We start from the raw sequence: 25363 nt of genomic DNA, 5'->3' as shown, positions 1-25363 counted from the left end.
GGCGCTAGGTTCTGCCTGCGGCCGGGCGCTGGCTCAGTCTCGGCTGCTTGCCGCTGTCGCTCCGGGGCTGCGGGATGACGCCTCCTCCTCCCGGACGTGCCGCCCCCAGCGCACCGCGCGCCCGCGTCCTCAGCCCGCCGACTCGGTTCGGGCTCCCGCTGCGGCAGCGACTGCTGCTGCTGTTCTGGGTGGCCGCCGCCTCCGCCCAAGGCCACTCGAGGAGTGGACCCCGCATCTCCGCCGTCTGGAAAGGTAGGCGGCGCCGCGCGGCCGGCGGGGCGCGGGATCGGACGCTGTGCAGGGAGGGTGCGGAGTGTGCGGCACCCAGAGAGAGTGCGTGTGCGCAGCTCTGCAGGTCTTGGGCTGGCCCCGGAGGGAGCGTGTGGGTCCGGGTGAGTGTATGTGAGTGTGCGTCCTGTCACGCCGGAGCGAGCTGGAGCGCTGCAGCGTGCGGGCGAGCGTCTGGGGCCCGGGCCCGGCTAAGTGGCGCTCCAAGTCCAACGGCAGCTCCGAGCCCGAGCCGCAGCGCCTGAGCGCGGGGGGAGGTTGCGGGCCCCTTTCTCGCCAAGATTCGCTTTGGCTCTCCGCCGCGGGGTCCACTATGCGGGACCCTTCCTTCCCCGGGCCAGCTTCCTCACCCCAACCCCCTCCTTGCGAGCTGCGGGCTCTGCTGGCACGCGGGGCTCAGGCTGGGCTGGTGAAGGGGGCGCGGACCCATTGCCGCCGCTGCTGCGCTCGGGCTGCGGGAACAAAGACCCCGCCGCCTGCCCCCGCCCCCGCCCCGGCCCGGAGCGCGGGCCAGGCAAGGGGATGGGCACCCTGCGGCTATCCAGGACAAGGTGCAGTGCTGGGGCTCGGGACACCTGGGCGCTGTCTCCCTAATGCTGGGACCAGCCGCTCCCCCCTTGCCCGCACGTGGCAGTTGTCACCAGAAATTGGCGCTAGCACGAGGAGGGGGATAGTGCCCATTGGGTGGGGCAAGGCCATTGGGACCCCCAAGCGGCATATATAGGGAGGGGGGTGTGCAGCCTGAGGGCTGTGGTGAATTTGAGAACCTGACAGACTGGAGTCTTCCCCTGGGGCATCTCAGTTCAGACCTCAGTACAGTGGGACAGAAAGCTGGCTAGGTTGGGTTTGGAGGCTTTCTGCCGCTAGGGACGGAGCTCCCCTCCCCTGCATTGCACACAAACGCCTCCCCGCCCCCAGGCAAACTCAGCTCTGTACCCAAATTTGGCGTCTCTGCAGCCCCTCCCCTAGTGGTGAAGGGAGACTCACACGGGGACTGGGGGGGGGGGTGTACTAGTCCTGTCTGTCCCTACTGGGAACCCTTTGATGCCTTGGCAGTTTTCAGGGATTGCGGAAGTCTGAACATTATCTGGGGCAGGTATTCTTAGCAGGGTATGGGGGGAACCCACATAAAATGAGTGACCCGAACTGCCGCAGCAGCTGAGAGAGTGTGACTTGCCCAAGGTCACTGGGCAGTGTGGGCGCTCATTGTGCAGGTGGGGGCTCTGATCTGACCCTGAACCTGTCCGGGTCCAGACTTAGGGAGAAGAGAAGGATTTAGATGCTTCTCCAACCATAAATGAGGTAGTCTGGTCTCCAACTCGCCATCCAGCCAGAGATGCACTCAGTGTAAGAAGAACAGCTTAGCTGGAGCTCTGGACACCTGCACACCCTGCATTTATACCCACTTAGTCTCTTTTCCTCCGTCCTGCCAGCATTTTACCTTACCCCTGTCCCCTTGTGTCTCAGACAGCATAGTACACGAGTACTCCGGAGGAGACAAATGGCTGTGTCTGAGTGTTCTGGAATCTCCCTCTATACCAAACTCCTTTCATTTGATTGCGCTTGTCCCCCCAATTCCTTGCTTGACCTCCCCACCGCATACTTAATGCACAGCCACTTGTTAGCACTTAATGCATACCTTTCTATCCCCGGCACTTAGTCCTTACTTACCCCGGGGCTATTTAAAGCTGCTTTCAGCCCTCTTACCCGCTTCTGCCAGCCCATCCTATGCCCCGCTTCCCTTGCTTGCTCTTCACGGCTGTGACCACACTGGTAATGCACTATTGACCCCCTCTGGCTGGGATCCACCAGACACTCACCAATCTTTTCCAAGGACAGTCTGCAATCTCCTTCACAAGTGCCAGGTGCCCCACTGACCAGACAGGCCCTGCCATTCACCTGCCCCCCACCCCCTAGGGCCACCAGCTGGTGATAGTGTGCCCGACTGACAGCTGCCTCCTGCCTCCTATGGGGTAACACATGGCAGTCGGATAGTAGGGAGATTGGATAGGGCCAAGCCAGGCGTGGAATGAGAGGGAGACCTTCCCAAGCTCTACAGTACGCCTGGGGCTCTGTCTACCAGTGGATGGGACAGGAATCTTTAGAGATGACTAGACCTAGGGATGGTGATAGCCCTGTAGCCATTCCTCTACAAGACATATATTTAGATTTCAGGTTTGGGTTAAGACAGAATAGGGACTGGATAGGTATAGAAATGTCTTTATTTTCTTTGCTTGGCCCCCCACCCTCACTCCAAGCCGTAGGGAAAGATTAAAACAGGGGATTCTGAGAGGGTCCCAGACTACAGTTGTTAAGAGAGCTGCTGCCTTTGCAACCAGATGAACTCCTGGTGCAGAAGAGCATGGACCAGGGGGAAGGATGTTCCATCACAGGCTGCTGGGTTCCTTGGGCTCTGCACCTGTCTTTGACCCCCAGAGGTTGCTGGAGCAGGGAGAGCCCCGAGGATGGATGTCCCCATAGCACATCACTAGCACATGAGTTACAGAGTTGGCCATGTAAATGTGTGACTCTGGTCTTCCTTCAGGTGGGGGTGGGAAGTGTAGGGGATGAATGAGTGGTAGGTGATGGGGGGTAGGAGTGGGGGTGGGGGACTGGCGGGGGATATGAGTGAATGGTGGGTGGCAGGAGGCCTGCATTCTCGTGTATGCCAATAACTGGAGGAGAAGCCCACGGAGGTCGTGACTCCGCCGTCAGAGCGAGCAAGCGAGCCTGTCCACAGAAGGCAAACAGTCCCATCTCCAGTCTACCTGCCCAGCTGGTTCTCCCGCTCTGGCCCAATTAAACAACAGGATGTTATTGTTGACTTGGGAGCTGTTGTGTAGCCATTAAGGGGCGGCTCCCCAGGGTCAGGGGGGTTGTTATCACCTCCTCCAGGGGATGAGGTCACAGCTGGGGCTCCCCAAGCATCAGCATTTCCAGTGGAAATCCCTGTCCTCTTGGGGACTTAGATGAATTCATCACCTTCAAGGTGAACCCCCCTTGCAGAACTGGGGGGGGGGAGCAATCCCCAAGAGGAGAGGGAGTTTCCTAAGCTGGAGGAGATGCTTGGTGGTGTCCCCAGAAGCTCCCTGCTAAGTTTTGTCTTGGGTCTGCTGAACACTGAAGATTCTGAGAGCAGGTGTTGATGGTGGGGCCGCAGATAGATGATGGAACAGGTCCAAGTTGACCCTGGCACCTTGGGTAGAAATGGGTGAAAAGTCAAAAGCCTGGTTCTGGCTTAATTGTTCTGGCTTCATTTGCTCTGTGTCTTTGGGGGAGTCCTTGCCTTTTTCTGAACTTCAGTTTCCTTAGATGTCCAAAACAGTCAGGTAATGTCTGTAATGCCTCATTCACTGCTGGGCCATAATACCTCCAGATTCCTTTTGCTCTGGGACGAGGAGGGCGGAGCAGAGACCAAGGTGGCCCATTCAGATCTTAGTGTTAAGTGACTAAAACTCCCCGGTGGATAATCAGGGGGAAATCCTGGAGTCTTGCGTCCTTCTTCTCTTTGCTATCATGGGCCGGAAGTCAAGGGTCAGTTCCAGGGAACGGCTTTTGGCTTCTGGCCTCAAGGGTGGATGCACATTCAACAAGCTTTTTCTGAGTCCGGCTTTGTGCTGGTTCTGGGATTGGGCGTGAGGGTCCAGCAGAGAAATTCAGTGAGTTGGTGTCCTTGTAAATAGGGAGAGTGGGTGGATAAACCAGTACAGACACTGAAGAGGTGAGACAGGACCTAGAGCACAGGGTTGCCATGGGGGCTGAGGAAGTCTGCTAGTCAGCCGGCTTTCTAGATAAAGTGGCAAAGCTGAGATGGCAGAGACAGGAGTTGGCTGGATGAGGAAGGGCAAAAGAAGTACTTGTTTGACAGTGTTGAGTCAGCTTTGGCCAGGGGTCCAGCAAGCTCGCTCTCTCTCTCTCTCTCTCTCTCTCTGCAGACTCTCACAATGTAGCCCTGGATGGTGTAGAACTTCCTATGTAGTCCAGGCTGGCCTTAAACTCCCAGAAATCCACCTGTCTTCGCCTCCACTAAAGGCATGTACATCCTGTGCTGGCTTCAGCAAGGTTTCTTGAAGGGGATGGTATCTGAGCTTGGTCACTTGTCCTGCTTGGGCAGTCTTCTGGAGGAAGACAGTGGCAGGCAAGCCTGTCCCAGGTCCCCGAGGGAAGTCGTGATGGGGTCCAGGGACAGTAGGACCTTTCCCATCCACTCCTGACTATGAGGAGGGTTCTTCAGGAAGGAGGCCTGCCATGCCCTTTCTCTGCGTGTCCTCTGAGGCAGAAGAAATCCCCTTGTATCCAAGCCCTGTATTGCGGACAGGGCAGACACGGTTCCTCTGACCAGCTTCCCCTTCCAGGGGAAGCCTTTGAGAACAGATAATTTTCTAGGTTGAAGATGAGAAACAGAATAAGCTGCACACTTCTCTTTGAGGCGTACCAGACCAGGTGGCCTGAGAGGCCCATCCTGCAGGGGGCAGTCATGAGAATGGATGACCCCAGAGTTTCCTGCTGGAGTCTCATCTGACATCCTGGCCTACATCGTCATTCTACACCCCCTCATTTAGGGCAGCTGTGTCATAAGAGACTGACTATACTTCCCTTACCTCTTGCTAGTTGCTCCAAAAGGCTTCTGCTTTTCTTAGTTTCCTTTTTTGGTTATCCCAGAAGCCTGTCTACTCTTTGGGGATAGGAGACTTGACTCTTGACCTGCCCTGGCCTTGCAAGGAGGCCTGGCTGTCAAGTGTATGACCATTTGGCTCTCAGTGAACCAGGCAGATGGGGAGAAAGGAGAAAGTGGAGGGCCACAGTCCTGGCCCCATAGAGATTGGAGGCTTCTACCTTCCCTAGTTAGCCAAGTTGCTGCACTCCTACAAGGGAAGGTTCTTCAGGACCTTTCCTTCAGCAGGCCTTGGCCCCACTGTCCCATGTGTAGATTGTACTCTGCCCTCTTCAAGGTCCCCCTGCTCCTCCGTGACATTCTACTGAGCCTGATGGGCACTCTGTGGCCCTTCTCTCCTTTCCTTCCCAGCAGTCACTGCTGCTCCAGAGCTGCTTCTCTGTACCATGCCTACCCTCCTCCTCAATCCCCCTTCTTCTCCCTGGCAGTTCTTTCTCGGTTTCATTGAGGAACCTTCCCAGTTGTCCTCAGCTTACCCAGCTTGACAACACAGAGCTCAGGGTGTGAGAAAAAAAAAATGTCAGAGAGAAGCGGCTAACCACTCAGCCCCAGATGGGGAAACTAAGGCCCAGAGATGGCAGAACTTGCTTCGAGGTCACTGGCAAAATAGGGAGAGCTGGAGTTCGGGCTGCGTTTTCTGCTCCGAGCTGACTGGTGGCCCAGCTGTCTGCCCCTTCCCAATGTCCCATCTACACACGTGCTTTTCTAGGTGGAGAGCTTTGAAAACCTATTACCTCCTTGGCTGTTTAACTGAGCCCAGAGACTTTCTGTCCACATCCACCAAGACCACACACTCCTTGTAGACCCTCAGATTTCGACCCGGCTCTGTGGACCTCATGTCTGGCCTTTGCTGAGCAGAGTTTAGGTCTCAGGGGGCGGGTTGCTCTGTGTCATGGTTTAGGCTAATCTGGGTTTAACCGCCACAGCAGCCTGGGGATTAGGCTGATCCTATACCCCTGCTTCTAATCAAGACCCCGGGCTTTGGGCCAGCATCCTGGGGACCCTCACTGTAGAGGGCAGCCAGCCCTTGACCCCTGCCTGCACCTAGATTCAGCTCCTGGGAAATTGAAAGCAAAAGAAACCCTGTGCTTGCCCCCAGGGAGCAGTTAGTGACTAAGGGGTAAGGCCTGTGATGGAAAAGGGGCCCCTGGGAAGTCAGGAGTGCACAGCCAAGACTGCAACTGAAAGCTGGTGTGGGTGATACGATCAAGGAGAGGAAAGAAAAGAGCCAGGCTAGAGCAAGGGGATGGGGACACAGGGCCTGGTATAGCTGCTGCTCTCCCTCTGGCTCAGCCTGTCAAGTAGGGTCACCATGATAAACACTGCACCCCATAGATGGCCCAGGAACCTCTTCTGAGATGTCTGCTCCTCTGAAGAGTAGCAGGAGGCTGCTCCTTCCTACCTCTGAACAATGCTACCTTGTCCCAGCCCTGGCAATGGGCAATGGACCCTTCTTCACAGTACCCTACACCTCGGGCGAAATCCCACCAGACACAGTGTCATCTAAGAGAAGGGCAAATGGTGGCTGGAGCACAGTCAGGGAGTACAAGGCAGCGTAGTGAGGGCTGCATCGGCCTGGAACACTTCCCAGAGCTAGGGGATTTGGGCTAGGTGTTCAAGGACAGATGAGGTCCATGCGCAGCAGAGAAAGGACAAGGGCAGTGAGCGCGGGCTCTCTACAGCCATAGTAGAGATGCCCGGAGATAGGCGAGCCTTGACAGCCCTGCTTTGGGGAACTGGGCCCTGCTGGGATGGGCAGTTGGGAGCTGTGGTGAATTCCTGGTTAGAGTCAGGGTGGCAAAGATGAGTGTTTTAGTGAGCGCTGGCTGGCCAGGAACCTGTGTGGGTAAGTGGTAGAGAAGGGCTGGTGTGCATACCAGCCCCAAAGTTTCCTATTAGAGACGGAGAACTCGGGAGACTTAACTTTCCAGTTAGTCATACTGGCTAGCATTTAGGGTGAAGGTGACTCGCTGCACCCTATATTCCTGCCCCACCTGCACCTGCATATATTCATGCTCACTCATACACACTCACCAAGCTGTCACAGTAGAGAGGTCAGGCATCTGATGCCAAGTAGCTTTTGCCGGGCTCTAGCCTCCCTCGGTTCCGGTCTCCTTGGCTGTATAGAAAGGACTGCCCCTGGAAGTCCATCCTTGGAGTGCAGCAGGATAAGCCCAGGTTCCAGGGTTAGTCTGGAACGAGTGTCAAGTCAACAACCTCTGCTCTACTGCACAGCCTGCTGTGTGACTCTGGATATGTCTCTTAGCTTCTCTGGGCCTCATACCCCTTATCTGTGAAACCGAGATAATGAGAGACTAGGCAGCATATGACTTGCTGAGTTAATAGGTCTAAAAATCACTTAGGGTAGTACCTGGCAGATAGGTGGTGTTTCTGAAGCGCTGGGCTTAGGGCTAGCCTCACGCATCATTGCCGCCCTTTTCCCTCTCCTCCTCCTCCTGCAGCATCTCTGGTTTCTCCTGGAATGCATTTCTGGCACCCTAGCCCCTGCCAGTTCTCCTTAACGGGCTGTGCTGGCTGGCTGCCCTCATACTGTGTCCCCTGCTGGTCCAGGCTAAAGCTGAGGCTGGGAACCTTCTGTTTCACCACAGTCTTCCACCTGTCTCCCTCCCTGCTGGCCTGAGGTAGCCATTCTCTGCCCTCCTGCCACCCCAGCCCGGGCTCTGGCCCAAGAGCAGACTCTCTATTTTTGCCCAGTCTCTGCTTTGAAGTAGCCATTAGCTGACCTTTAGGGCTTTGGGAATCTGCTGGGCCAAAGAATGGATAGGAGTTAGATACGGTGTGGCATTGGCTCTGGGCTTCCTGCCTTTCCTGGGGTTGAACTTAGAGCCGCTCTTCACTCTGATTGGGCTCTGCGAATGCCTTCCGTGTCCACCTGAACCCTTGACTCCTGCTCAGTCCAGATCCCCTCCCCCACAATGTACTTCTCATTAGAACTTTGTCTCAACTTCTTTGTCCAGCAGCGAAGCCCTCTGATCCTCTGGTCACAGTGATGTATACAAGCGATTCCAGCCCTTCGTGGTTTGGGAAGGGCCTTAGTTTTCCTCTCTGTAGAATGGGGATGCAGACCTTTGCCTTGCCTTCTTGGTAGGGTGGTGGGGATTTGTTGGGCTAGCCAGTGGAAGCCGATGAGGATGCTGTTATTACTGCCTCTCTACTTTCAGAAGGCCGCACCTGACTCCTTCAGCACGCATAGACTCATATTTTCCCCGAACGACGTGAGCTTAGTCTTGACCATTTTGTGTTTGTTCCTGGAATTATGATGGGTCATAAAACCCAGGCCACAACAAACCAGTAACCCCCATCCCCACCAGCCGCAGAAGGTGACACTGAACTCAGGAAGGCCCTGCCCCAGCTCACAACCACAACCAGCTGCCTGGATGCCAAAGGCGGTGGGAGGTGTCTTAGAGCCAAGCCCAAATCAACACCTGAGACACCTTCAGACATACTCATGGCTGACCTTGGCAGTGGGTGTAGGCCGTGACTTACAGCTTGCTGATAATAAGGGTGGGTGTCTCATTCCTCTACGAGGGTGACTGCCACCTGTGTTGGCACAGCACTTATCTGGCAGCTGTCAGAGCCCAGCCCCGCACAGGTGTTGCCAGGAACCTGATAGTAGCCATAATCGGCTCTTAGCACCAGGTCGGTGCCATCTGGAAAAAATGGCCTTTCTTTCCTGGCCATTATCAGAGGCAGAGCCAATGAAACATTTGTCCCCGGGTTTCTGCCACCAGTGGAAGGGTTTCTCTTCACCGCGCTGCTCAGCACTCACAGTTCCATTCACTAGACATACCTTTGGGTCACCAAAGCCCGTTGGGAGATCAGGGAGGTGAGTGGATGACTTCCTTCATTCATCAAGTTAGTGACTCTGCATTTGGTGATTGGGGAGGGGGTGGCTAGGAAGAGGGTGATGCAGAGAAGTGGGAGGGGGCAGTTTTTCTTTCTCTTCACATTGTTCTCTCAAAGAAGCCCTGAGTGTGGTTCTCGAGAGATGCAGCGGCATGACGGGTACCCAGGTCTGTGAGCCGCCCTTGGGTATTAGCCCTTGGGCCAGTGGCATAGCCTCCCTGGCCTCTGAGCCTCCCGGCTTGGTGACTGTTTGTGCAGAGAGTCTGCAGGCTGGCTCCTGAGCACCACACGGCTCTTCGTTCTTTTCTCTGCCCGTGTGTGGTCAGGTGAGGTTGGGAGTGGGCCCATAAATGCAAAACGGGACACAAGTGTGGTAGGAGGTCCCTGCCAACCATGGCTGGGTCCCCAGTCTGTGGTTGGCCAGGCTCCTGCTCCTTGGCAACTTGACTCAGGCATTCCCTACTGGGATGCCCACATTCTTGCCATTCTCTGCCCACTTTCCAAGGGCTTTTGGAGGTCAGCATTCAAGGCTGATGGGTTCAGTGGGTCAAGGACCAGCCCTTGTTGTTCCTTTTGTGGACGGTACCCCTCACTCCACCCTTCCCACCCTCCCTCCCTCTTTCACAAGCATCCAGGCTATGGGGAATGACAGAAGCAGATGGCAACAGCATCCCGAGTGAATGAGAGCAGGGCAGATCCTTAATCAGGCAGACATGCTATGAGAAAACCCACCGCTTCCCCAAAGGAAACACCCGTACTTCCTATAGTCCGTCAGCTGTTGGGACAGTGATGGCGGAGTGGCTCCCAGAAGGAATCAAGCCTGATCCCCCCCCTCAACAGAGTCAAGGCCTCATTGACTCCCTGGCAGGGGTGCTGTGTCTGCATGGGGTCAGTTCCCCAGTCCATCCTCCCAGCACTTATATTTGGCTAGAACTGGGGCTAGGTTTTATGAACCCTATACCGTGAGGAACCATGGAGTCCAGCTAGATACGGGACAGCCTAGGGATGTTCTTGCTCTGCTCAGGAGAGCCAGGATTGGCTCTGAATCACACGGGGTGGAGGTGGCCTTTCTTGTGCCCAGCCTGCCTTGAGGCCATGTCCTCTTTGTGTGCCCCTAGCCCCCTCCCCTGCCTGAACCCCTGGTTATTCTGGGAGCTTTTAGCTACCACTTAGTCAGCCACTAATGCGTCAGGCCGGGGAGTGAGGGGGGAGACACGGTGCCAGACGGTGCTCCTTTTAGACACACAGGATGGAAAGGAAACAGGGGGAGCCAGGAGGTGGGAGGTGGGGGACTGCCAGAGGATGGGAGACTTTCCCACTCCTGGCCCTGCTCCTTGGTAGCAAGCAGTAGGGGAGGCTGATGGGCAGTGGGTCAGTATGTCCTTGGGTTAACTGGAGCCATTGCCCCACCACTGAGGCCTAACCTTCTGGATTCTTCTTTCATTACTTCTCTCTCAGGTGTCAGCATGTGGCCTCTGTCCTCTGTTCCTGCCACACAGTCAGCTTCCCCATCTTTGCTCACACTCTTTCCTCTGCCTGCATAGCCCTTCCCCGTTCCTGGCCAATCCAGCTTTTATCTGTCTCCCCATATCGTCAGATTCACAAGGCAGCCAAAAGAAAGTGTTTAGGGATGGAAACACTGAGCCTGAACCTTTTAAAGGTAGACTCCAGTGTGCTCAGCCCTACCTAGGCAGCGCCTGGCCCAGCTCTCTCTGAGGTGATCCTTGCCATGAGGCCTTGCTGTTGCCTTCACTTCCAGGCAGCCCTCCTGCCCGGAGCCCCCAGCCCCCGCTCCTGCTGACCTGAACAAAGCTTTCTTTCATGTATTCATGGAACTGCTGCCCTGACACTTCCCGGGCACAATCAGGCCCTTTGAGGGCCTCGGGCAGTGCGGGAGCCTGGGCTGGGGCCGGGGTGGAGAATCGGCCAAGGTCTTGTCCTTGGGCTGAGCTGGTGCCATCCCCTTCCTCCCCTAGCCCGTAACACATCACCAGACACAGATCTGGGAGGACAGGAACCTGGGAGTCATTGGAGGGCTGATGAGAGTCCTGGGAGAGTGTAGGAGCTCCTGTTTGTTCTGTAAAATGGGGCCAGCAGTTCCTGCCTTCCCCCACTCTGACTTTGCCAGGGTTTGAGTGGACCGGGCTCACAGATCAATGGAGTGCTGGCCTTACTCAGCTGCTGACACTGTCCTGTCCCCTGACCTTCATAGTCTCTGTGGGTCTTTTGGGGAGCAACCCGAGCTCCCTCCTGGGACTATCTGCTTAGTGAGCTTTCTGTGGTGTGGGTGCCTCATACCTACACTTCTGAGCAAAGTCAAGTATTCCCCTCATACTTTGTCCTTGGTGCCTCTGACTCTTTCAGGACTGCTTTTCCGTAGCCCTGCTACCTCCAAGACAAAGGCTCCCTCCATCGTCCTGGCTGCTGCCTTTACCCCGCTTGAGTGGACTTGTGCATTTGCCTTGCCTGGCTCTTCTCTGAGGCCTGGGGGTGTGACCTTGATCCAGGTGCTCAGAAGCTAAGGAGGCTGGTGGTCAACATGGCCTGCGAGTGTTTCTTTCCCTTGAAGTTGGGGCTGTGGGTCTCAGTAGCCCAGCATCCCCAGGTGCTGATGTGGCCCTTTCCCCCGGCTCCTGGACTGCATGTCCGGGAAGTGGAAGGGGATCTGTGCCACCTGGGACTTGCTGCTCAGGTTGCTGCTTAGGCTGTGGGTGGAAGGAGAGTTGTGAGTCTGAGAGACCTAGCGTCTGCCAGCTGCTGACCCCAGCTTCACGGTTTTATCCCAGCTGGAAGAGAGCGGGAGGACAGTGCCCAGGATCTTCACCATTAAGCACCTCTATGCGGACAGCAGCACAGAGCTGGGCTCTCAGCCCCTGCCCTGTGCATCTGGGGCTAATGAGAGGCAGCTTTGGGGTCCAGGGTATAAGAGGTAGGGTGTCTGACCGCCCCCCCATTGCTGGATCAAGCTGTGGGTAACATGGCCCCAGGAGAGTCAGGCCAGTCAGAGGGCAGCAGACTCAGCACTTCACTCGGTAGCCAGCCAGGCTCACATCGCCAGGAATGTTCTTGAGAGCTGATACCGTCTGGGCGAGTCAATCTGTCCTGCTTGCTGATGTGACCTTGGCCAGCCAGCCTTGTCCCTCAGGGGGCCTCCTTTTCCCCTCCTCTTCACCGTGAGCCAGGCCACAGCAGAGATGCAGAATTTGAATGACTCCTACTGTCTGTCTGGGATCACTTGGCTGTGAAGAAGCGTGTGTTCAGGACAGGGAATGAGGGAACGAGTCGTACGCAGTATGTTCTTCCCATTCCTTGCTCCGGATGGATGCAGGATCAGTAGGAATGGCTTAAGCGGCAGCAAGGAGGATGCAGGGCAGACCTTGAGGAACCGGCAGGTTTGTTTCTGCTCGGACTGGGTCATGTCCTGCCTGGGTGTTACTGCCAAGCTGGCTGTCTCGGAGTTTGCAGCAGCTGAAAAAACAGTGGTTAGACGATTCAGGGGTGAGGCCCAGGCTAATCAGAAGTCAGGGGACAGAGGCTATGGTTGAGTGCCCAGGGCATAGCCAGAGGCCATGCCATCCCTGTAATTTAGTCCTGCAACCAGGACAACCTCAACAATGTCCTTAGAGATGAGACAGCTTCTCTCTGGAGGTGGCGGCTGTAGACAGTTTCTTTTTTTGGGCAAAACTGCCCTGGTCAGCCCTCTTCTGAAAGGCATAGGCTGTACTTTTTGAAGGTCCCCTGTCCCAGAGCTGCTGGGAAAGAGAGCCCCAGAAAGAGCTGGCATCTGGGTGGATGAAATCAGGTTAAAGGTTATCTTAGGAGACAGAAGCAGGACTGTTGGTTTAGGGGTGCTACCCACCCGCTTTCATGTATTCCTGGGTTGTCTGCTCCTTGGTCTGTTTCCCGACTGTATAATACTGTATAATGGGGAGGAATGGATGTTGAGATTTGCTCCAGGGCTGTAATGGTGCCCACTAAGGGCTGGAGGGTAAGTCAGGAGGGGTTAGAGACAACTTCTCAAAGGAAGATTTGGAGTTGTGAATGCAATGGTTGCCTGGGAATTGGGACTCTAAGTGGGGTGCTGTTGGCTTCTGGAAAGGCTGAGAGTGAGATGGACCAGCCTGCAGATTCCTTCACAGGACAGAGCTGATGTCTTCCCGTACCTGCCCAGCCTCTCAGGAATGTGTGTATGTTTGGAAAAGGTGTCTGCTCTCCCCGGGGTCCCTAAAATGCCCCTCACTCTGAGAAAACACACACTGTGGGGGAAAAGACCATGGCTTTGGGTGTGGACGCATGGTTTCTGGAGCCTGCCGCGACCTTCTTTATGTCAGGCTCACCTCAGAGGCCTTGTCTCTGAGCCTCAGGGCTCTGAGCGTAGAACATCAGTTAACCGGCAGAGTCTGGTATACCCGTGGAAGCTCAAGGGTTCTCTGGCTCAGGGTGTTTTTCTCTCTCATGCACAGGGCAGGACCATGTGGACTTTGGCCAGCCTGAGCCCCACACCGTGCTTTTCCATGAGCCGGGCAGCTTCTCTGTGTGGGTGGGTGGACGTGGCAAGGTCTACCTCTTCAACTTCCCTGAGGGCAAGAATGCCTCTGTGCGCACGGTGAGCTTGGGTCTCCTCTGCCCTCCCTTTCCCTTTCCTCATCCCAGGCTTCTGGTCCTGGTAAGGGCCCTTAGGGAGTGTGAAGGCGCTGGGACATCTTTCTACCGAGGTCCTTCTATCACCATAACCTCACACACGGTTCCTGGGGGAAGTTACTGTAGGTAGTCCACGTTGGAGTGGAGTCAGGGTATGAGGAGAAAAGCTGGGAGCTAACACATGGCCAGGCAGGTAGTGCTGATGGGGGAAGCCAGGCAGGGAAGCTGGATTCCGGAACCCATAGCCAGCCTTTTGCGATTGCTAGGCTCTGCTCCCTGGTATCACACAAAGAGCCTATGTGACCTTGGGAAATTTGCTTACCCTCGCCAAGTCTCAATTACTTTCCTGGAAGATGAGAATAATGGTCTCATCCAGGGCTTGTCCTATGGCTGCGTGGACAGCCTTTCAGGGACAGTCTCATCCCTCGAAGAGGGACTAACACTTCTCCCCTCCTCTAGGTGAACATCGGCTCTCCGAAGGGGTCCTGCCAGGACAAGCAGGTGAGCAGGAGGGACAGACCATGGGAAAGGCAGGGCCCTGGGAAGAAAAAGAACCTGAGAGTTGGAGGAAGGGAGGGAACATTGCTTGGCCTTGTATTCTCCAGATTTGTGGGGTTGGGGGAGTTTGGTCAAGTCTTAGGGCCCCTAGTCAGAGGGGGAGACATGGGCCCCCAACATTGGCCTTGTTCAGAGCGGGGAGAGAGTCAGCTGGCCTAGGAGGCTGATCAGCCTTTTGGATGTCTTCTTTCCTAAGACTGAGGGTCCTAGTGTCTGCTGGGCCTGCCAGCGACTCCCACCCACCTAACAGTCTCCTAACCCCACACAGGACTGTGAGAACTATATCACTCTCCTAGAGAGGCGGGGAAATGGGCTGCTGGTCTGTGGCACCAATGCCCGGAAGCCCAGCTGCTGGAACTTGGTGAGAACCCTTCCCATGTGCCCGAGCAGCCCTCATTTCCTGGGTTGGTGTCAGCCCTTTACGGTCAGACAGAGATGGGGGATTCTGAGACCAGCATTACCCTGAGCACAGTCTCTGGCTGGGAAACTGGGTGCAGTGGCTGGTGGTCACGTGGTCATCTGCACCTCTGATCTCCTCCAGATGAATGACAGTGTGGTGGTGCCACTTGGTGAGATGAAAGGCTATGCCCCCTTCAGCCCGGATGAGAACTCCCTGGTTCTGTTTGAAGGTAGAACAGCATTGCCACCGGGGCCCCGGGAGGGGGCTAATGCACCAGGCTTGGGGTAGGAGGGTCAGCCCCTTGTTCAGTGGCCCGAGCCTGGGAGGAGGACTTATAGAAGTTATTGCCCTTACCCACATGTCCTCCTACTATTCCAGGGGATGAAGTGTACTCTACCATCCGGAAGCAGGAATACAATGGGAAGATCCCTCGGTTCCGCCGCATCCGGGGCGAGAGCGAGCTGTACACAAGCGATACAGTCATGCAGAGTGAGTCGGATTGGGTTGAGGGTGGACCAAGGGGTGCGAATGTCCAGGATGGCAGATTCTATCCTCATCTATTTCAAGAGGACTCCCTGAAAGGCACAGACCTGGACAGCCAGGACTGAGGAGTTTGAGTTGTCTGGGAGGAGGAATCGTAAAGAGGCTGTCGGGCCAGAGAGGTCTGAATTATTCTGGGAACAAACACAGGGGAAGCTCAGACCTAGCACGAGGCTCAAGAGCCAAAGTTCATCTTTCTCATGAGCCCGTGTTGGGCAGAGGGCCCCATCTTCCTCATTAAGGCTCTGTTGATTAGGCAGAAGTGACATGGGCACCCCAGGGGGTTTCCTGCAGTCCCCAGGCATGAAGTCATTGCTCCTGGGCCCATGACATCTTTGTAGAAGAGGACATAACAGGTGTGGGGTATTGCTTTAGAATCGAGGGCCCCATGGGGCCTTAAGTGCTGTTCTCAGTTCATATATATCTGGGAGAGGTGTGCAAGGTTAATGTGTACCCCACACAAGTTTCTGGCCTCATACCCTATCACCCATGTCCTTGGCAGACCCCCAGTTCATCAAGGCCACCATTGTGCACCAAGACCAAGCCTACGATGATAAGATCTACTACTTCTTCCGGGAGGACAATCCTGACAAGAACCCAGAGGCTCCTCTCAATGTGTCCCGAGTGGCCCAATTGTGCAGGGTGAGCCAGATATGTGAGGGGTGGCTGGGTGAGTGAGAAATGTGTCTGTATATCTACAGTAGGGGTGAGTGTGCATATGTGTGTGTTTGCATGCATGACCCTGTGGGAATTTGTGTGCACAGGGTATCATGTGCCTGTGAATGAATGTGGTTTAGCGTCTGTGCATATCAGATATACGAATATATGAGTTCATAAGTACCCGTGTGTTTACCTGTGTGTGTGTGTGTGTGTGTGTATTTGCTGTATTGTGTTTTTGTACAAGTGTGTATAGGTGAAAGTAGCAGATGTGTCTGATCATGTTTGCTATGGGGGGCCCGAGAATGTTCACCCGCAAGACCCCAACGTGGGTCCTGGCACACCAGGCTGGAGCCCACCTGAAAGCTTGCCTAAGTCTCCACAGGTATCAGCCCCTGGTAACCTGCCTTGCTCCTTAGTAGCCTGGGTGCAGCAGGTGTCTTTGGTGTGCCAAGCAACCCAGGCAAGTACTGAGGAGCATCTTCTGTCTTCTGCCCTTCCAGGGAGACCAGGGTGGTGAGAGTTCTTTGTCGGCCTCCAAGTGGAACACCTTCCTGAAAGCCATGCTGGTGTGCAGTGACCCAGCCACCAACAGGAACTTCAATCGACTGCAGGATGTCTTCTTGCTCCCTGACCCCAGTGGCCAGTGGAGGGACACCAGGGTCTATGGTGTTTTCTCCAACCCCTGGTGAGGAGTAGTTAGTGATATTAGCAGAGACAGCAGGCGTAAGGCTTGAGCTGTTACTAGGTGTGGTTGTCGTAGGCAATGTGATGTGTGTCCTATTGTGTTTTTGCCTTTGTGCACACGGTGTGTGGCCCTGGGCCCTGATTGTATTCCTGCCTATGTGTCCTGGCATGTGTGTGCTCAGAGCTGATCCTAGGCTTGGAAAAGACTGAGAGCCCTCTCCTGGGGTGCTGGGTGAGATCGCACCTGCTCAAACACTGCCTGATAATTCACACTCTTTAATCAGTTTCATTGATTGAAAACAAAGCAAACAAGTGTGGGGGTGGAGAAGGACCCTGCTCAGGCTAATGTGTGGATGGAGCCACATACTGGCTAGGACATGGAGGGGGCTTTGAGGCTTCCGCACCCTGCAGCCTGTGACTGGAGGGCCCAGAGAATGACTTACTTAGCCCATGGTGGGGTTCCTCTTTCTTTAGGTGGACTAGAAAAGGTGACCTTTGAACTCCTTGATGCTGTAACAGAACCCAAGGTTGTGGTTTTAGATTGCAGTGGGGAGAACTTAGTTGAACTTGCCTCCCTCCCTCCTTTTGTTCCTCCTCTGTTTCTACTTTGTGTGATATGCTAGGCACTGGGCTCTGCTTCAGAAACAGTCTTGGCTCATAGAGCTTGCAGGCCGAGGGCTGTGATTGTGTTCTGTCTGGCATGGGGCTGACCAGGGTAAGTGGAGGTGGGTGTATTCTGGGCCCCCTACTAAGGTGGCTTGTCTATCCTTGCAGGAACTACTCAGCCGTTTGTGTGTATTCTCTTGGTGACATCGACAAAGTCTTCCGTACCTCTTCACTCAAGGGCTATCACATGGGCCTTCCCAACCCTCGACCTGGCATGGTGAGCTGTTGACCAACCACGGCCCAGACCCCAGCCCTTCCTGGTCTCGCCTCCCAGTCCCCTACTAACCTACTTCTTTTCTCTTTTCCAGTGCCTCCCCAAAAAGCAACCCATACCAACGGAAACCTTCCAGGTTGCTGATAGTCACCCAGAGGTGGCACAGAGGGTGGAGCCCATGGGGCCACTGAAAACACCATTGTTCCACTCTAAGTACCATTACCAGAAGGTGGTCGTCCACCGCATGCAAGCCAGCAATAGAGAGACCTTCCATGTCCTTTATCTAACCACAGGTGATGGGCTGTTCCAGAACTCTCTGATTTACTTTGTAAAAATAGATAGGAACCATTCTTTGTTATGGTACATACCTTTAATCTTACTACTCAAGAGGCAAAAGTAGATAGATCTCGGTGAGTTCAAGGCCAGCTTGGTCCACATAGTGAGTTCCAGACCAACCCACACTATGTAGTGAAACCCTGTTTTTTGTTTTTTTGTTTTTTTTTTTAAAAAGAAAAACAAAAGTTATGGACGGTATAAAGAACCCTGTAGGTAACATTTATGTGGGCCTTTAGGTGTGAACAGAGAATTGAGTGGACAGAGCTACCAGGGGTTAGTGTGTTGAGCTGTGGACGCTTAGGCCGAGAGGGAGGGCTTCCTGGAGGGGGTGAGGCAAAGGGGAAGCTTCCTGAGTTGAGAGAAAAGCATACACTAGAGCTTGAGGCAGAAATGCGGTGATAGAGCAAAGCCAGGTACAGCTCTGGCCCAGGTGTCTCTCTCAATGGAGAAGGAACCAGAAGAGACAGGGAAAGCTAGCTGGGGGGTGAGTAGGGGGAGGGACTTAAGCGCTGGGCCTCCTGGGAGCCTCTGTCCTGCAGAATGAGGAGCATGGGCCTTCCATTAGACTTTGGGGCTATGCAGGCAAGAGGAAGCATTTGAAAAGTTGGTAGGGCACAAGAAGTTGCAGAAGGCAAAGCTTCAAAGAGGCCTGAGATAGCATCTCCCTTTTCCTTCCTGGAGAGGCCTCCCAATGCCCTGGAGGTGCTCCCTTGTTCCAGAAAGCCTCTCTACACCCTGAGCTTAGTTTGTTTCTACCTCCTCATCCCAGGTCTTGGTCAAAACAGGGGTGGTGTCCTGAAAATAGCCTCAGGGACCATTGTGGGCCTGGCCACAGGCCTTCCTGGAGACTAGAAAGGACCCCACACCTCTGGGACCATTCTTCAGGGCCCAGGCCCCGTCCCTCAATTGTTCATACCCTTTGAAGTGGCTTCCTGTTGCTGCTTCACTTTGGGGCTTCCTTGGCCACATTGGCCTGGTTGGAGGCTAAAGTCCTGGGTTATTGTTTGGCTCCTGGAAATCTTAAGGAGAGGAATTTCCCACAGGACATTGGGGACAAGGGAAGGGAGGTCACACAGTGCAGGATGGGGAAGGCTGGACTTGGGCCCAAGGAGCCCTGCTACTCCCTTCCTACGTGCCTGGGCTGCAAGCATACTCAGGGAAAGGAGAGGGAATCTCTTATCTTCCTGGTGGCCCATGGGAGAGACCAGTTTAGAGCCTGCAGCGTTTAGAAATATTGGGGCCAGATAAAAATAAAAAATTCTCTAGGTCCTCACCAGAGATTGGAAACTCTTACAATGGGGACTAGCTGTGTGTCTGCTTGTCTGTATGTATCTGTGTCTGTGTGTCTGGGGTGAGAGCAGGGGCTGTGTCTGGGGCTTTGTCCGGTCCAACTAGTGTTTGGCCACATCTCAAAGCCTGCCAGTTCAAACACTGAGCCTAGAGGAACTGTCTCAGGTAGGCATCATCTGACTGCTTTTTTGGGGCAGATAATGCCCTGGGAAATGGGATGGTAAGAGAAAAGGAAGCGGCTATTCTAGAAACTGGGACAGCAGTTGAGGTGGGATTAGGAGGACCAGGGTCAGAATACCCATTAGTCCCCAACAGGTGCCAACGGAGAGAGACAGACAGTCTGGTTATGTGACCTTGGGAGCCCTCATATGGAATTCAAGGTTCTTTTCAGATCTAAGATTTTTACAGAAATTAAAATATCCCTTAAGACTAAGAGCAACGTGAAATCCTGGATTGACTTCGGGAACAAAAGAAGGACATCAGTGGAAAAACCCAAGAATCCCAAATGAAGTCTGTAGTTGAGCGAATAGGAATTCACTGGTGTCAATTGCTTAGTTGTGACAAATTCCCTCCGGTTATGTAAGATCTTCAGCTGGGGAAACTGGGAGAAGGCTAGGCAAGGACTCTACACTATCACTGCAACTTTTCTGAAGATCTAAAATTACTCCTAAAATAAACAATTAAAGCCAGTGTATTCCCTAAGTACCTCAGAGGCAGGCAAGTTAAAAAGAAAGCCAAAGGTGGGGTTCTGACCCATCTGGGTTCCAATTTGCTCCCCGCTGTCACCATCTGTGTGACCTTGAGCAAACAGTGCAGTTTTTCAACTCCTCCCTTCCGTTATCTGCAGAATAAGGGAGATAACGCCTACCTCAAAGGGCAGAGGAGGGAAGGGGTAACCAAGGTAATGTGAGGTGCCAATCCCGGTGCGTTTGTTAATTGTGCAGCCTCCAATAAGCCTTTGGCATATTGGGGGCACTCATGGAGGGGGACGGCCTTTTGGGATCAGCCTTGGAAACTTCCAGGCTGCCCTTGGCCTCTATCTTCTTTCTCACTCAGCTGTCCTCACCCCACCCTACCCCAGTCCTGTGACACTCACCTGAGCCAGGACTCCTAAACCCTCCCCGCCAGTGTCTTTTCCTAGCAGCCCAGCCTTGAAGAAGGCTGTCTGGATGATATTGACCCTCTCCTCTGCTCGTTACCCATAGACAAGGGCACTGTTCACAAGGTGGTGGAATCAGGGGACCAGGGGCACAGCTTCGTCTTCAACATCATGGAGATCCAGCCCTTCCACCGTGCAGCTGCCATCCAGGCCATATCATTGGATGCTGACCGGGTGAGCTGTCCCACCCTTCCTTGCACCCTTGGGACCACCCAGAGAACTGTGGGAAGGGGGGGAAAGGGCTACTCTGTTTGCAGTTTGCATGTCCTTTCAAGGACCTCCAAGGTGGCAGGACCCCTCATCAAGGGTCGAGAACCCAGTGGAGGGCTCTGGCCTGACCCAGCCTTGCTCCCTTTGCAGCGGAAGCTATACGTGAGCTCCCAGTGGGAAGTGAGCCAGGTGCCCCTGGACATGTGTGAGGTCTACAGCGGGGGCTGCCATGGCTGCCTCATGTCCCGAGATCCCTACTGCGGCTGGGACCAGGACCGCTGCGTGTCTATCTACAGTTCCCAACGGTACATTGGACAAATCCCTTTGCCCCAAGGAAAGGTGGACCTGAGAATGGGGAGGCACTGATTCTGGGGTCACATGAGGATAAATGGGGTGCTGCCCTGCAGCCTCCCATCTACTGATATCTGCTCCTCCTCCTTCTAGGTCAGTGCTGCAGTCTATTAACCCAGCGGAGCCACACAAAGACTGCCCCAACCCCAAACCAGGTATCTCATTTAATCCTACCCTTGGGCCCCAGCAGAGCGACGCCTCAGTTACCTTGATCCCTTGATCTGCAGAAGGCATGGCCTTGACCTGAGGCCCTGTACCACGTCCTGCTGAGGGAACTCATGTGATATAGGGATCCACCCCTTTCTACCCTGTTCCTTCAGAAGCCTTGCTCTAGAAGCCTCATCTGCAGAACTCAGAGCCTCCCAAGGTGCTCTTGACCTCTCCTCATGCCTGTTTCCCCTTCTTCCGCAGACGATGCCCCACTGCAGAAGGTTTCCCTGGCCCGAAACTCTCGATACTACCTGACCTGCCCCATGGAGTCCCGCCATGCCACCTACTTATGGCGCCATGAGGAGAATGTGGAACAGAGCTGTGAGCCAGGCCACCAAAGCCCTAGCTGCATCCTTTTCATCGAGAACCTCACGGCGCGTCAGTATGGTCACTACCGCTGTGAGGCCCAAGAGGGTTCCTACCTCCGTGAGGCTCAGCACTGGGAGCTGCTGCCTGAGGACAGAGCCCTTGCCGAACAGCTAATGGGCCATGCTCGGGCCCTGGCCGCCTCCTTCTGGCTGGGAGTCCTGCCCACACTCATACTTGGCCTGCTGGTTCACTAGGGCTTCTAGGAGCGTGGGGCACCCCAGGCTTCTGTAGCCCAGGAGTACTAGAAATAAGTCACACTCACAGCCGGCCGGCCCGGGAGCTCGTTGTCCACCGATTCTTCCAGGGGTACTAAATAATCCAGTGGGGGACAAAGGGCATGGAGATGTCCAGCCGCAGGCGGCTGCTGGGGCCCAGGTGGGGTAGGGACAGTGAGGGACTGCAAAATGAAGGCACCGACTGTGAAGCTGGGCCATCAGTGACCCCAGACTTTATCTTCCCAAGACTATTTTTCAAAATCTCCTCACACTTGACTTCGTGCAGCGATGCACTTGGCCTGAGAGCCCAGCAGCCTGGCAGTGGGCTTTGGGAAGGAAGTTGGGACCCTCATCTCTGGACCTTGGGGCCCAGGCCTGGGTCCTTTGGGACCACTATGCCCAACTGCTTCCTTCCCTGCCCCACTGCTGGGTGGCCAGTGTTCCTGCAGACCCAGGCTGCTCCTCTGCACCTCCCTCACAGCCTGGGTCCCACCGGACAGCGCCTTGCATGTTTATTGAAGGATGTTTGCTTTCCGGACGGAAGGACGGAAAAAGCTCTATTTTTATGTTAGGCTTATTTCATGTATAGCTACTTCTGACTGCATCTGTATGAAATACCAAAACTACATGCTGGGGGGCGGGTAGAGGGAGGGCTTGGGAAGGGAGGGTGGGGGCTCATCCCAGGCTGGGGCTCCCTGGGATGGAATTGGAGTCCAGGGATAGGCATGGGTTTGAAGAGCGTGGCATGAGCTGGCTCTGCCCCAAGAGCCCAGTCTGAGAGCATGAGCCTCCAGTGTAGGGTGGTTATGGGAGGGGTGGGTGAGGGAGACAGGGGAGAGCGAAGAAGAAAACTGAGCCCTAGGTAGATTTGCCGCGGTCATTTTGAAGGAGGAGCCGGGTCCACAGGGGGAGGTTCCAGGACTCTGCCCTTGGCGTTGGGGGTTGGGGGGCAGGGGGAGACTCCTCCCTTCCCTTCAGCCCCCTTCCCCAGGGGCTGTGCTTCCATGCTCCTAGCCTCCCACCTTCAGCTCAGGACATGTCCTAACTTAGGCTAAACTGTGAAAATTCCCGTGGAGATGGCCCAGGCCGAGCTCTCCAAGTGGGCCTCCCTGCCCCCAGTCCATGGATTTCAGCAGAGAGCTGACCCTTCTCCAGCTGTGTCTGGGGTGGGGCCTGGGGCCGGGGGCCTTCCAGCTTCCGTCCCTTATCTCTTCTCAATGCACTTTAATAATGTAACATATTACTAATAAACAAGCTATTTATTTACCTCTGCCTGCTCCCTGTCTTCCATGCCGGTGGCGCTGAGTGGGGTGAGCCTCCTGTTGGTCACTCTTGTGCCTCTTGTCTGCGAGCATCACTGTCTCAGTTTTCCCAAGTGATTCTGCTGGCAGGCAGATTCAGAGGACCTCAGCCAATGAGGGGCAGAAATAGGGGATGTGAACTTGCAGCCACTCAGCAAACCTCAAGCCTGCAGCCCTTTCCTCCCATAGCTTGAACCGCTTAACCTTCCAAGTCTCTGCTTCCCCTGGGAGACCTGGCCAGGATGGCTCTAGAGGCAGCTACCAGGCCTCCCATCTGAGAGGGGAAACTGACCAGTGAGGACCTTTAGGATACGCTAGAAGGCTGTGTGCAAGAGGCTGGTGGGGCCAAGATAGGACCAAAGAATGGTTGTTTGCTCTTGGTCAGGCAGCTTGGAAAAGAGAGGGGGCTGCATGCCATTCTGCTCTATCTCCTGTTAGAGAAAGGATCCCCTGTTAGAGAAAGGATCAGAGCAGAGGCAGGTGAGAAAGGGGAGGAAATGAGGAGGCTGCTCAGTGGATGGAGGTCAGTCAGGACTAAGAACAGTGGCTACGGGATAGATGTGGGGATAATACCTGACAGCTCAGAAAGGAGCCCAGATATTCCCCCTTATGACCTTCCCTATGGTTGGTTTTCTCTACCCCATGAAAAAAATTATTATTTTAGCTGGGTGGTGGTGGTGACACATGCCTTTAATCCTAGCATTGGGAAGGCAGAGGCAGGAGGATCTCTGAGTTCGAGGCCAGACTTGTCTGCAGAGTGAGTTCCAGGACAGGCTCCAAAGCTACACAGAAAAACTCTGTCTCGGGAGAAAAAAAAAAGAAAAACAACAACACCCCACACTCCCAAGATTTATGTGTATGGATGCTTTACTGCATACATGTTTGTGCATCATATGCATGCCTGATGCTTGCAGAGACCAGAAGAGGGTGTTGGATCCCTTGGAAGTGGAGTTACATTGGATAGTGGGTAGTAATAAGTCACCATATGAGTGCTGGGAATTGAACCTGGGTCCTTGAAGATCGGTCATTGCTTTTGACCACTGAGTCATCTCTCCAGCCCTGTCTGCCCCATTTTGTTTTTGTGTCTTTGTCCATCTGGGGCAGGGACCAAGGTCTTTGGAGCTTCCTAGGAGCTTTCCTACTGAAGTAGTAACTGCTGGAGAGGGGTGGTTAGCCAATCTGGGACAGTTTCTGTGAGTCAACCTAGCTTCTAGAGAGCTGTGAAAGATTGGGATGGCCCTAACCCCCAGCATTTTCTTTCCACTTGGGCCAGCCGAGGGCTGATGATTGTCCCACTTTTTTTTCTCCCCCAACTCTGTCTTCCCAGGGTGGTCAAAGTGGTGCAAGTGGGTGGGACTGCGGGTTTCCAGGTCTCCCAGGAATCCAGATCTGTGGCTGGAGCAGAGTCCTCAGCTGCTGGCGCCTGCTGTGGTTTGGGACGGTTTCTGCCCTTCAGAGCCTCCGAGGCTCTAGCCCGAGTCTATTTGTTCTCTGGCTTACGGTAGCAGCTGTTCTCCGGCTTACAGTAGCAGCAGCAGCAGCAGCAGCAGCAGCAGCAGCAGCAGCAGCAGCAGCAGCGGTAGCAGCAGCGACAGCAGCAATAGCACTTCGCAGTCTTTCCTGGAAGATGTCAGATAAGGGAAGGAATGGGCTTCAGCCCCCCAGTGAGCAGAGCAACTAGTGAGGAAAAACGGTTTTAATCCTGATGGCTCCTGGGCCATGGCTGACCTCTGGGCGGTCCCTGCCTTCTCTGTACCCCAACAGCCTTCCTCTTCCTTCGTGAATGCTCGGGGTATCCTGATGTGCCTGTAGAAGGGGCCCGAGTGACTGAGCACACTCCTTTGTCTCTACAAAGGAGAGATTCAGCCAGGCAAGAAGCCTTGTGCATCCAGGCGTGAAATGAGCCCATGTAGATCCCATGTAAATGAGCCATCCGGGAGCAGGCAGTTGGGGACAAGGTTCTTGTCTGTTTGCCCTGATGGGTGATCAGCATCCGGGGCTTCAGGCTGGCAGTGGGTAGACAGGGCTGTTTAGCTAGGCTCTGCGGCAAGCAGACCTGCTGTGAGGATGGCCACAGGATATCTACAGTGTCAGGGTTGGCTGTGGATGAAAATGAGTCTCATCCTTCTGCCTCTGTCTTACGCATTCTCTCTCGGAAGCAGAGAAAGGGCAAAGTCTGTGAGGGACCAAAGGCTAGCTACTGGGGAGCTCAACTGGAGACTTTCCTGCTCCCTGCACCCAGCCTGTTTCATATATCTGAAGGGCCACACAGACAGATGTGCCTATACATCCTACCCCTTCCTGGTCTCCTGGCAGGGAATAGAGGCCTGTTTGTCTTCCAAATCCCTTTAACTACTCCATCTCTCTGCAGGCCCATGCACTCTGATCTGCCATCATATCTCCGATCCTACCTTTCTATCCTCCATCTATTGTTCCTGGAACTCCCATGCCTTGGCACCTGTGTTCTGTTTCCTTGGGATGCCAGAAGGATGCTTCCAGAAGGAGGTTTCCTGGTGACCTGAGATTCCCCAGAGGGCCCTGGTCTCATCATTCCTCAGCTTGCTTGCCCCCAGAGCAAGCAAAAGGCAAGAAGTATTTGGAAGAACATATATAGATGCAGACCCCAAGGTATCCCGGGAGAAAAGGCGCCTACCCTGGAGCCCCTCAAAGACTAGTAGGGAAGAGAAACCAGGGGCAAGATGGTGACCATTGGTGAGATGATCCTAGGT

The 25363-nt window shown here is 54.6% G+C and overlaps 1 protein-coding gene across 2 annotated transcripts; it reads left to right on the top strand.

Annotated features, from left to right (window-relative positions):
- Sema7a (semaphorin 7A (JohnMiltonHagen blood group)) lies at positions 1-22599 on the top strand. 2 transcript variants are annotated; one of them, XM_075965745.1, is made up of 14 exons: positions 1-252; positions 13294-13436; positions 13931-13972; positions 14298-14390; positions 14571-14658; positions 14808-14918; positions 15472-15611; positions 16130-16314; positions 17088-17196; positions 17288-17486; positions 20025-20152; positions 20339-20493; positions 20633-20694; positions 20951-22599. In XM_075965745.1, exons 1-14 carry the CDS (start codon positions 75-77, stop codon positions 21310-21312), a joined length of 1995 nt encoding a protein of 664 aa, XP_075821860.1. In that variant the 5' UTR covers positions 1-74; the 3' UTR covers positions 21313-22599. The 2 variants fall into 2 exon arrangements, with proteins under 2 accessions (XP_075821860.1, XP_075821861.1); XM_075965746.1 differs by lacking the exon at positions 1-252 and adding an exon at positions 311-392.
- Positions 22600-25363: the final 2764 nt, after the last annotated feature.

This window comes from Microtus pennsylvanicus, chromosome 3 (genome assembly GCF_037038515.1).
Source record: "Microtus pennsylvanicus isolate mMicPen1 chromosome 3, mMicPen1.hap1, whole genome shotgun sequence".
NCBI lineage: Eukaryota > Metazoa > Chordata > Mammalia > Rodentia > Cricetidae > Microtus > Microtus pennsylvanicus.
Note: the sequence above shows the minus strand (reverse complement) of the source record. Positions and strands in the feature narration are given on the sequence as shown.